Source organism: Hyperoodon ampullatus (assembly GCF_949752795.1).
Source record: "Hyperoodon ampullatus genome assembly, chromosome: 9".
NCBI lineage: Eukaryota > Metazoa > Chordata > Mammalia > Artiodactyla > Ziphiidae > Hyperoodon > Hyperoodon ampullatus.
The window spans coordinates 46,880,023-46,892,889 of record NC_136922.1 but is presented as its reverse complement, the minus strand read 5'-3'; the positions used below and the strand labels follow the sequence as shown (position 1 = coordinate 46,892,889).

The 12,867-nt window shown below is 47.0% G+C and overlaps 1 protein-coding gene across 6 annotated transcripts in view; it reads right to left on the bottom strand.

Annotated features, from left to right (window-relative positions):
• Positions 1–11,268: 11,268 nt before the first annotated feature.
• ICA1 (islet cell autoantigen 1) overlaps positions 11,269–12,867 on the bottom strand; it is a gene marked incomplete at its 5' end in the record, with an annotated part of 145,549 nt that continues 143,950 nt past the window's right edge. For 5 of the 6 annotated variants that reach the window (XM_079711480.1, XM_079711485.1, XM_079711481.1 and 2 more), the window contains one exon: positions 11,269–11,507. In XM_079711480.1, the coding sequence (XP_079567606.1) occupies positions 11,386–11,507 (122 nt within the window). In that variant the 3' untranslated portion in view covers positions 11,269–11,385. The remainder of the gene's footprint in view (positions 11,508–12,867) is intronic. The other variant, XM_079711484.1, reaches the window with a different exon arrangement.

Below are 12,867 nucleotides of genomic sequence, written 5' to 3'. Positions count from 1 at the left end.
GGTCTATAAGCCCTATCATACTTAATTGAACTCTGTACCAAAGCTTTTGTCTCCCTATCAACACTGAAAGTTATTGTTTTACTTCTAACCATATTTTGCCCCCAGTGTTTAAGATGGAGAGAAAATTCTCTAATGAAGTTGTCACAGAGTATAACTACTCATGACACGTATCACTCCTTGCTTTAGGTCTACTGCTTGAAGCACATGTACAATGTTTTGCATGACAATTCAGTGTAATTGATTAAAATGTATAGCCTACAAAGTGTTTCCCCATCAGCATACCTCTGTGCTTATTTATTTTGTCTGATTATTTTCTCCCAATGTGGATAAGTAGGCAAATTATATACACATACATACACACACACACACACACACACACACACACACAAAGTAGGCCTAACACCAAGGGACATCATGGACCCAGGACAGGCAGCAACCATCCTGGTAACAAGGGACAATTATTTTGATTATTAATTATTAATTAATAATTAATTATTAATGCTTTCTATCAAAAGTGGGAAATGTGGAGGAAATTTTCATATATTGAGGTCTGGGAAAGTAATTCTGGCTTATACATGACTTAAATTGAACTTTAGGCTAACCAAAACAGCCTGTTTGTGGCCTACAAAACATACATTGTACATGTGCTTTAACCACTGAAGAAAAGATTACTTTTTAAAAAAATGGAATAACTGTGGTTCAGGAATCCAAAATAGAGCTGGATGGCCATTATGGACGTGGTTTCAGACTATTTTACTATATTACTGAGAACTTGAGTTTTCTAAACAGTATCAGACTCAAGGACACCACCAGATGTTCTCAAAATATCGGCTAGCAGCTGCCAACTGCAACCTTACAGTCTCAAGGTCTCCTCTCATAACTGTGAAACCTTTCTCTTACTTCAGGAATAGTAGTGGCAAACAAGGCAGCTCATGCTATAGCCTCCCAGCTAGGCCCTAGATTCTTTAGCCAGAATAGTATTAGATAATAAAATTGCTTTATATTATATTTTGGCAAAAAAAGAGACATATGTGTATTGACCAATAGCTCCTGTAATGTATAATTTGTATCTCTGGACTGGACAGCTGCATGTAAATCAATGAAGTTAGAACACTCCGTCATACCATACACAAAAATAAACTCAAAACGGCTTAAAGACTTAAATATAAGATGTGACACCATAAAACTCCTAGAAGAGAACATAGGCAAAACATTCTCTGACATAAATCGTAGCAATATTTTCTTAGGTCAGTCTCCCAAGGCAATAAAAATAAAGGCAAAAATAAACAAATGGGACTTAATCAAACTTATAAGCTTTTGCACAGCAAAGGAAACCATAAACAAAATAAAAAGACAACCTAGGGAATGGGAGAAAATATTTGCAAATGATGCGACCAACGAGGGCTTAATTTCCAAAATATACACTCATACAACTCAATAACAAAAAAACAACCCAATCAAAAAATGGCAGAAGAGTTAGACATTTCTCTAAAGAAGACATACAGATGGCCAAGAGGCACATCAAAAGACGCTCAACATCACTAATTATTAGAGAAATGTAAATCAAAACTACAATGAGGTATCACCTCACACAAGTCAGTATGGCTGTCACCAAAAAGTCTACAAATAATAAATGCTGGAGAGGGTGTGGAGAAAAGGGAACCCTCCTACACTGTTGGTGGGAATGTAAATTAGTGCAGCCACTATGGAGAACAGTATGGAGGTTCCTTAAAAAACTAAAAATAGAGCTACCATATGATACAGCAATCCCACTCCTGGGCATATATCCAGAAAAGACAAAAAGTCTAATTCAAAACAATGCATGCACCCCAATGTTCATAGTAGCACTATTTACAATAGTCAAGACATGGAAGCAACCTAAGTGTCCATCAACAGATGAATGGATGAAGAAGATGTGGTATATATGTACAATGGAATACTACTCAGCCATAAAAAAGAATGAAATAATGCTATGTGAAGCAACATGGATGGACCCAGAAATTATCATAGTAAGTGAAGTAAGTCAGACAGAGAAAGACAAATATCATACGATATCACTTATACGTGGAATCTAAAATATGATACAAATGAGCTTACAAAACAGAAACAGACTCAAAGGCATAGAAAACAAACTATGGTTACCAAAGGGGAAAGAGGGAGAGAAGAGATAAATTAGGAGTTTGGGATTAGCAGATACAAACTGCTATATATAAAATAGATAAACAACAAGGTCCTACTGTATAGTACAGGGAGCTATATTCAATATCTTATAATAAACTATAATGGAAAAGAATATGAAAAAGAATATATATGTGTGTATACATATATACATATATATGCGTATGTATATATACTATATATGTATAACTGAATCACTTTGCTATATACCAGAAACTAACACAACTATAAATTACTATAGTTTAACACAACTGTAAATTAACTATACTTCAATTAAAAAGAAAACCTGGAAAAGTTGAAACACAAATATGGAATAATTCAAAAGGCTACTTGTTTACTGGATGTATGTAAAGAGGACCCACTCCAAAACTTATTTTCCTGTTTGCCATCTAAAACAGGAGGACTATTTTGGGGAATACTACAAGGTGCATTTTAATCATTATCCTCATTGTAATGTGTCTACTAATTTTCCAACCTTTGTACAGGTATTATGACAAAACAATCAAAGAAAGAGGTAATGTTTTCATAATACGAAATGCTGATGCTAAGCTTGGAACTGGGGAGTATATCCAACTCTGTGTCCATTCCCCAGATTGAGGCAGGACTACGCCCCATTTCAGCAGGAAGTATCCAGAGCCCCATTCCCTCAAAGATTTGGGGAAAGTTGAAACAGAGTAGGGGCTAAAACCAAGTCCTCCTAAAAATGAGTTTCTCTGCCGAGTTAATGATTAACTTCTCTAACCAAAACTTTATTCCCTTTCTTGTCCTGCACCAGTTCCCCCTCAAGTTTGAGGAATATCAAAGAAAAGAAGGGACTGTAATCAAGTAGAACGCTATGGGGCCTTCCCTGGACAGACCCCTCCATATCCTCCGTCTACCTCTTGTTTATAGAAAAACTTTAGCCTCGTAGGCTTTCCCCGAGTTCCAAAGAACAAATTTAATTAGAGATGCAAGGAAATGCAGAAACAAAGGAAAGCAGTCAAGCAAGACAAAATATTAATAGTTTAGCCATTAAACAAAGTCAAGGACCTTTAGCTCCTCCTCAAGGGCTACAGATAATATTCTGAGACAGATCCTTGAGCTGTTTTGCAGCTACTGAAACCCCCACCAGGTGGAAGAAGTTAACTGAAGGCTGACCACAAGCAGGTAGACCCCAGACTGATTAGAACCAGGAGGTTGACGATGTTGACTCCTGATTACCTCACCACCAACCAGTCAGAAGAATGTGCACGAGCTGATCACGTACCCCACAACCTTCTCCCTCACCCTGCTTTATAAACCGTTCCCTGAAAGCCATCAGGGAGTTCGGGCCTTTTCCTTTGGACGTTAGCTTCTGGTACTACTTGCTTGGTGCCCTGCAATAAACGCTGCACTTTCTTTCACCGCAACCCAGTGTCAATAGATTGGCTTTGCTGCACGTGGGCGAGTCAATACAAGTTGGGCTGAGTAACAAAAGAAGCCAGTTACAAAAGACTACAGTATCCCATTCTGTCCATTATAGGTAAATTCATAGAGATAGAAAGCAGATTAGTGGTTGCCAGGGTCTGGGGTAGGGTGGAACAGGGAGTCACTGATAACAGGTTACAGAGTTTCCTTTGGGGGTAATAAAACATGCTCTGGAATTAGATAATGGTGATGGTTGCATAACCTTGTGAGTATACTAAAAAGCACTGAATCATACACTTTAAAAGGGTGAATTCTATGGTATGTGAATTGTAACTCAATTAAAAATTTTTTTTTTAAATTCACACACACACACACCAAAAAAAATCGTACCACATAGGATAGTTAAGACGATGAGTGGGCTTGTGTGCACATGGCACAGTGCCCAGCATAGAGTTCCTCATGGATAACAGCTGTTTTTATTTTCCACAATCTATGTAGGGTCAGAAAGAGTGAAGGTAGTACAGCCATAACCATGGTTACATTAGCCTAACATCTCTGCCTCTGATGTCCTCAGGGGCATTCACTGCAGGGCCCTACCTCCTTCTCTGCCGTCCACCGCCTGGCGTTTGCTCCGTTCCTCGCTCTCAGCTGGGCAGTCTGTCTGGCTCCCACCACCCAGGCTACTCAGGCAAGAGGCCCAGGGGTGCGCCTCCGACCCTGTCCTCTCGCAGACCCCCTAGTCCTCCCTGCTCAGGCCTCTACAAGCAGCCCGGCTCTGCTCACCCCGCCCACCCCCGGAAACCAGGCCAGGAGACCAGGACACTTCCGGCTTCACCCTGGACCCACCCCTCTCTCCTCTCCAGGTGCTTCATCTTTAACCATAGACCTGGTTTCTAGGGCAGAAAAACCTGCTTGGCCCTGGGCTGCTCTCACCACAGGCTCCCCCACTGAAGCCCAAGATAAAGAGGCAAGGGCTCCCCCAGGGCTGGTTCTGAGGGCAGCTAACAGATGGGTGGCAGACTGCAGGTAGCAAGAGCTCAGGCTAGTATGTTGTCAGGATTTGTTCTCTCCTGCCAGCTTCTTCCTTCAAGCTGGAGCCAAAGTCACAGCTCACCCAGGATGGCAGCTCCTACTAGCAGGATAAAAGTACCCCTCCGTTTGACTACTGAGCCCACCCCACGTGTGGCCAATTCAGCCATTAAGGGCAAGGAGAGAGGAAACAGGACAGAATGGCTGTGACTTCCCTGCAGGGAAAGGCAGTCCAAGGAGCCTCCTGCTTGCTGACACACGGACAATGCGGGATTTCAGGGCTCATAGGAACCTCCAATCACATCGGTTGCCCTCAGCATCAGCATGAAACCTCTGATGATTGGCATGAATGTTTCTGACTTTTATTGTTCATCGACCCCTTTGAGGATTTATGGGAGCTCTAGACCATTTCCTCAGGAAAAAAAATCCACAGAGGTGCCTTTTCACAAAAAATTACATATGATCTCAGAGGATGTACAGAACTCTTGATGCTAAGAGGTCCATAAATCCCTGGGCGAGAATAGACTCTATAGTAAGGCAGAAAGAATTTAGAACCCCGCCATCAGAAATAGCAATGAGGTGCTGGAAAAGGAGGGAAGCAAGGATGCTGATCCATCCAGCGCTGCGTCCTAAGAACGCCTTCTGTCTGTGCTGGGGACAGGGGCACAGTGGGGGATGCTCTAAGTGTGAGACAGACACTTGGGCGCCCACAGTTCAGGGCCAGAAACAGCAAGGAGACACCTCGGATCAAAATCAATAAAAGAGCTCCCTGGGAAGTAGCTGGAGAAGGAAGCCCCAGAGAGCTGATATATAATCCAGCCTCTACTGATGAGGCATTTCTAAAATCGATTGCCTCATCCCTCACTGGCAGAGGCGGCCTCTGTCGGGTTTTAGAGGTTTCCTGGGCACTTCCAATCAGCTCTCTGCTGGGCCACATCATGAAATCACCACCCTAATGCCAAAGCCAGCAGTTATCCAACGCTGAGATTGTTGTCCCCACCGGGGGGTGGGGAGGTAGGTGGGGCAGGGTTCTTAGCAGTGGAAGGAGGACATCTCAGTGCCCTTGAACATACTGGAAGTGCCACCAGAGTGTCAGGCCATTGGGCCAGCGGGGAAAGGAAGAGATTTGATAGAGAGCCTTGAGGGGTCCCAGAATTCCACTGAGAATAATCATGTTTTTCTCCAGGAGGACACAATGACTGTGGCTCCTCTTGAGAACTCTAGAGCCAGCATTTGGGCCTGTTGAGAGCAATAGAGTCCTCAGGTCAGTCTCTTACCAATTAATTATCAGAAGGCAGGACATAGGTGTATATTTTGTATTAAGGCCAAAGATCCTATTTTCAAAGAGGTTCGTCATTTGATCAAAGAAGTCTAACTGAGAGCACTGGAGCAGCCTGGGCTGTCTCCAAGGTCTGGCCACCACCTGCCCTCTCCCCCGCTCCACCCTCTGTCTGGTCTATACCTCTCTGCTTCTGCTGGCTTGGTGTTTCTGGTTACAAGCCTCCCACTGCTTTAGAGTAACTGTGCATTGTTTCTGTTAATTTTGGTATCTACAGATTTGTCCAGCTTCAGAACCCAAACTCTAATGACTGCCCTATATTACTGTGCTAGATTCTATCTCCAAAAGGTGTATCTAATGACTGGTCTAAAACCTCAGCTCTCAGTTTCTAGCAAACCCCTTGAAGTAAAAGAAGGCTTGGCCCAGGAGTCAGGCAATGTGGGCTCTAGTCTTGGTTTTCCACTAACTTATAGGTTTTTTATGTCCCCTGGGTCCCTCAGTCTCGTCACCTGGATATGAGCGGATTGGATACAAAGAGCTCTGTGATCCCTTTTGACTTTCCTGAAGTCAGCTGTAGGTCAGCTGCAAGGTAGGGATCCTCCATGGGCCACTGAGAGCACCAAGCCTTCCAGCCCCAGTGCTGGGAATGACCTCAAAAGGGACCCCAGTGGGGTTGCTGGAAAACATTCCAGTTCTTTAACACAGCTCACTCCATATCCCTCTGGAAAGACTACACAGTGTCTCGTCAAAGTCCTTCCAGTGGAAACTAGCATGGATCGCTATTGCATTCTCCTTCCCAAGGTCCATTCCCTCTTCCTCTAGTAATGGCACCCTAGCTTTCCCTTAAGGAACTATCTTCTCTCTATTGCCAGTCCTTGAGGGTTGAGCTGCAGGGATAGGCTCATGAAAAGCTGGGCAAATAGCCTATTTTTCACCCCAGTGGTTACTGATGATTGGACCAAGGACAAAAGACAGACTCAAATCAAGACTTTGGCTGGAGATGCTGGTGGCCTTTTGGCCTCCTTATGAGAAGAGTCTGTTGGAATGAAGCAACACAGAGGGAATCAGAGCTGGGAGCTGAAGAGGGGATAACTGTTGAGAACATCATCTGAGCCCCTAGATCCAGCTATGCATGAAAGCCTACACCTGGACCTTATAGTTACCCGAGTGAATAAATCCACCCCCACTTTTTGTTGTTGTTGTTTAAGTGAGTTTGAGTTGAATTAGGTGTCAGTAATGTGTTCTTTGAACTTTCTGCTTTTCTCATTCATGCATGCCCCTCTGCCAATGTTGCCAAATCCTAGCCTTTTAAATTTTTTTATTTTTTTGCGGTACGCGGGCCTCTCACTGCTGTGGCCTCTCCTGTTGCGGAGCACAGGCTCCGGACGCGCAGGCTCAGCGGCCATGGCTCACGGGCCCAGCCGCTCCGCGGCATGTGGGATCCTCCCGGATCGGGGCACGAACCCACGTCCCCTGCATTGGCAGGCGGACTCTCAACCACTGTGCCACCAGGGAAGCCCCCTAGCCATTTTTGGTTAAAAGAAGAAGAAGGGGAGGAAGAGTAGAAAGAAGAAGAAGAAAAGGAGAAAGAAGGAGAAGGATAAGAAGTTGTTAAATCTAAAAGCTGCATGAAAGGCAAGGTCTAATGTAGTGCTGGTAATTATATAGCTTTGTTGCCACCACTCCCTGCCCTGTACCCATCACAAATATCACTCATTTCTAAGAATTCTTCTCAATGCAGAATTTTGGCAGCCATTGCCAATCATTTGGAGTTGCCTCCAACCTGAAATCTATTTTCCAACAAAGCTAAAGAGACCTACATTATTACACTGGGACTGGGACTGGGAGATGGTTTAAACCAAAGCAGAGGATTAACTACCATGGCCTGTCTGGAGGACACTAGTTGATCACAAAGACAGAAGCAACTTTGATATACTGGCAAAATCCAACAGTGCTAATAGTTAGCCCTGAGCCACTGCCAGGGTCAGCCCTTGGGGAGGGGTCTCAGAGAGAAAAGCATAAGAGTTTGGTTAATTGGCCCCTGGAGCTGAAGCATGGGCAGGAGAGGTCTGGTGGGTGCCATCTTAACCCAGAGAGCTAGGCAGCCTCACATGGCAGCTTTGGGGGGGCCTCCGCCCTGGCCCACACCCAGTGTCAACACTGGCCACAACATGATGGTGAGCCCCACCTACACGCCAACTGGCAACTCAGGGCTCCCAAGGCTGCCAGTTCTGAGCAGGTAACATTTTCTTGGGCATAAACCTCTGATAACAACAAGTGCTGGTTCTTTCTAAGTTGGCACATTTCTAATTCTGAAGCTGACGGATGCTTTTCTCACTCTCCCAGAACTCAAAATCAACTTGACGTTTCTAAAATTACATTTTGAAGGCAATGAATCTACAAAGTGCAAATAGAAACATTCTGGCTCCCTCCATAAATGTGAATATTCTTTCTATATTAGCTGGGACAGGGGGAGTGGGGAAGAGAGACTTGCACCTCCAAAGGATACAAGTGTTCAAGGAGCAGGTGCTCTCTGAATGTCCCTGAGAGTTCAGAGCAGCCTCACCACATGGGATGAAAATTAAGCAGAAGCAAGACTGGGCACGAAGAGGTGAGGCACCTTCGACTTCTAGACGAAGACAGCCCGGCCGCGAGGTGGGTCACAGAGGAAGCCCCCTGGCTGGGCCGGCACACAGGACACTTAAAAGAAAATCAGGCAGGGCTTCCCTGGTGGCGCAGTGGTTTAGAGTCCAATGCAGGGGACACGGGTTCGTGCCCCGGTCCGAGAAGATCCCACATGCCGTGGAGCGGATGGGCCCGTGAGCCATGACCGCTGAGCCTGCGCGTCCGGAGCCTGTGCTCCACAACGGGAGAGGCCACAACAGTGAGAGGCCCACGTACCGCAAAAAAAAAAAAAAAAATCAGGCAACAGCTGCTTCTTCTTAAACTGGAGAGGTGTTTGAAGGGGCTTTGTGTGAGCTACGATCGAAATACACCTATCAAGAGGCATCAAGAGCCTGGCCGAGAGGACTGCAGATGGGACAGGGAATTGAATCTTTTTTGTTGTTGTTGTTGTTGTTTTTGTTTTTGCCAAACGCGGGCCTCTCACTGTGTGGCCTCTCCCGTTGCGGAGCACAGGCTCCGAACGCGCAGGCTCAGCGGCCATGGCTCACGGGCCCAGCCGCTCCGCGGCATGTGGGATCCTCCCGGACCGGGGCACGAAACCGTGTCCCCTGCATCGGCAGGCGGACTCTCAACCACTGCGCCACCAGGGAAGCCCGAACCTTTTTTTTAAAACAAAAATGTAAAAATCCAGGGAGAAAATGCCTTTTTTTTTTAATTGTAGCAAAGGCTGTCCAATGACCACAATCCTCATCTCCCCTTCACCCACAGATCAACCATAAAATGCAAACTGTTAGTATTTAAAGTGATCCACTCAACAGAAAAGAACCCCGCACCCCTTGCCCTCCGCCAACCAAGCTCCCTGGGCCTCCAGCCTGGACAGAGGGAATCAGGCCCTCCTGCTTCAACGCCTTACAGTGGCTGCTGTGGGTTTTTACAGCTGCAAACAAATGTGACCCAGGTTGAAACCATGAGGCCTTAATCAACATTCCACACAGGGCAGCTCCATTCAGCAATCATTAATCCAGGGCTTACAAGGTGCCTCCAGGGTGCTCATTAGTGGGGAGACAGAGAAGATTTGGGGAAATAGAGGCCTTGTTTTCTGGGATTGCAACACCCGGTGGTAGAGGCACATGCAGACAGCACAGGCCTTCTGAGGAGATGGGAGGACATGGAGGGAGCTGAGAAGCAGTTCTCCAACGGAAAACTGCGGGCTCCACTTTGAGAGGTCCCTGTGGGGGAGATGGGGTCTGAGAAAGCTCCTGAGTAGCATCGTGAAGGTGGCTGAGGGCACGGAGCCGGGCCATCCAGGGTGGAGTGCGCAGCAAACGTACAGGCCGAGAGATAAGACGGAGGCTTAGGGGCACAGCAAGCCCTCCTGTGGTGCGGGGGCAGGGTAGTGAACTGGGGCCCTGGGGCTGTACACTGATCTCCTCTAAGACCACGAATGCCAGGCTGAGGAATCCGCTAAATGAGATTCTAACGAAAAAGACCCCTGTGGAGGGCCGTGCTGCTCCGGCCCGGAAGTGAGCTGAGCTGAACAAGCCACCTACGCACCGCCGAGTCCCCGGCGCCATCTTACCTGTGTGTCCTCCCGCGCAGAGGAAGGAGCGCCTTCCGCAGGCCAGGCGCCAGGCTGGGCCTCCCCTGAGCTGGGCAGGCCCAGCGTCTCTGTGCACGTGCAGAAGTGGCCCCAGGAGACCCTTTAGGGGCTGGGGACTGAGACTGCAGGAGCGCGGCAAACACCTCTCGGCCCAGCTGAGCTCGTAGAACCAAGGCCTGGCTCGTCCGTCATAGACTCCACCCCGACTCAGTGAAAGGCGTGGACCACGGGCTTCTGCGGACATGTGTGGCCTATCAGCCCATCACCGGTGACACGGGCGGGAAGGAGAGACACCAGCCCTGGGGTCTCTGACAAAGGCGGATTATCTGAGTCGCTTATGTGCCCGCACGCACAACTGCCGCCCTCACCCCTGCCCGCGCTGGCAGGAGTCCCCGCCCCTCCCCCACTGCCGGACCTGGGGGATGCATGGGTCACATCCGCAGCTTCATGCAGGTGGGACCCGCCCTTCTCCCCCGTCCCTCTCCAGCATCTACTCCCACAGCACCTCCCCACTGAGTCCACACGACAGACTCATTTATTAACTTGACTTTGCATGTCAAATATCTTTTCCGTTTAATTTAAAAAACAAAACAGTTAATATCACAAGGGGCTTCAGAAGTACATGCTTTTGAATTCCAGCCATGGAGAGGAGGACTAAAGGAGAGCTGGGATCTGCAGATGTGGCTGCTTTCCGCAGAGGGATTTGTGCAGCCCTGACAAGCTCACTGCCCGTGAGAGAACCCACCGCACAGCAGGCAGGGGCCGTGGGACAGAGTCATTGGTCAGCGGGAGCTTCACCCAGAGCTCTCCGGAAGGTGGCTCGGCAGGAAGAGGGTTTCTCCCTACAGCCCCCCTCTATGGGGGGGACACGGCCAAGGGGGTACAAGAGGAGGCATTTAAGACTCCCTAGCCTCCCGCTGCCTCTGAGGCTGTAGGCCACCTTATTTAAACCTAACAAAACGTAGGTTTATGATTTTGAACTTGGACCTTGTAGCAGCCCAGTGACACATCGGCAGCCACGATGCAGTTGTGGGCAGGAAAACGGTGGGCCTGGAAACTGCTCCTAGACCACCCTGTATCGTCAGGTCCACATAGAGAACACACGGGAACCCTTTAGACCAAATAAAAGTAAATAATTATACCAATATAAACAGGGCCTTTGACCCTTTCATTTTATTAAAATGGCATGTAAATATTAAAACAGCATACTGATCACTTCCTACATCTGCAAGCCCCCGGGTGTGCTGATTTGGAGCCGCGTGTGGGCTCCTTCCTGGAGGCTGCAGACTCATGCATTCAGCAATTCATGTTCTTTGTCGGTTTTCCCAACAGCATCAGGATTTGATAATGGGTCGAGATCGGCGAAAAGGCTGAACCAGGCAGTCAGGTCCGAGGAGGGCTTGGCAGGCTCTGGGGAGAGAAGAGCAAACATAAGCACACCTACCTTCCTAACTCCCACCTCTGCCAGGCTGCAGGCAGGTGGGTCCAGGTGCACCTTGAAGAGGGAGGACGCTCAATCCGACAAACCCCATTGCTCTTTGTTGCTAAGCCTTGTTAGGGTATTCCATGCCCCCCTGTTGGCCGGTTGGCTGAGTAACATTTTTAAACCATGGTCTGTATACAGTTCAATGCAGAGTGATCCTTTGTGTTAACCCACACCTGCACCTCCACCCAGCGATGGTCACAGCCCGCAGAGCTGCCTGAAACCCCAGGCCCCATGCTTCACCACCACCAGGAAATATCAATCATTTCAGAAATCAGACTGAATGTCTCAAGAAGCAAGGTGCTTCCTGGAGGGATCTTTTCAAATCTGCTGGGTTAAGAGAAACACCGTGGTTACTCTTTTCAGCCTTCAAAGCAACAGGTCCAGAAGGGGGAAGTGGGGGATGGCACCTAGGCCTGACTGCCCCTCTTCTCTCAAGGTCACTGCCTTCTCTAACCCTCTCCCATCAGAGGAAGGGGGCCTGTGACAGGCCTCCCCTTCCCCACTGGGCTCTAAATTGCCCCCATACCCCTTACACTCCAGCCTCAGTGGAACAGCCTTCAGCTGTCCTTTCACCGAACCACCTGCCCTAACTTCTTGAGTGCCACGATTACAGAGCCTAATTATTTTCCAGATGAGGAGAACATTTTCAAAAGAGTGCCTGATGCAAGTGATTTACAAATAAGTTGGGGGCTCCTCTCTATATAAATCATTCCACATGAGAATCTAAGTTCATTGGCTTGGATGACCCATGCTTTTTTTTTCTTTCTCCAACGGGTGGCAGTATCAAAAGCATGAAGTAAATGTCTCTCTGACAGGTTATCCTTCTAGCTGAGAGCAGCTAGGAATGTGCTTGCCATCTGGTTGAAAAGTCTCAAAAAATATTGGTAGCACAAGTTGCTACCAAGTTATATGAGAGTGATAGAGAATATTGATGGGATTATACCAACATACACAGGGCTTTTGATCTTTTCACTAAAAAGCACTTAAACATTAAGACAGTATACTGATCACTTTATACTTCTGATTCTCCTCCCTTTGTTTTTCAAAGTCTCTTGGGGATATATTATTTTATAATGAGATAACAATGCATCTATTACAGAGATAAGCTATTGCAAGCAAGACTAGTTAGTAACTGTGCACGTTATTATGTAACATTAATTTCACATTGTGTGCAGTTAGCCCCCAAAACACTTGGTTTATTTTGATATGATAAACTGAGACTTCAGAGATCCCAATACAGCTTGGTGGGAGCGGGGGAGACATCATTTTTTTTTTTTTTTTTAA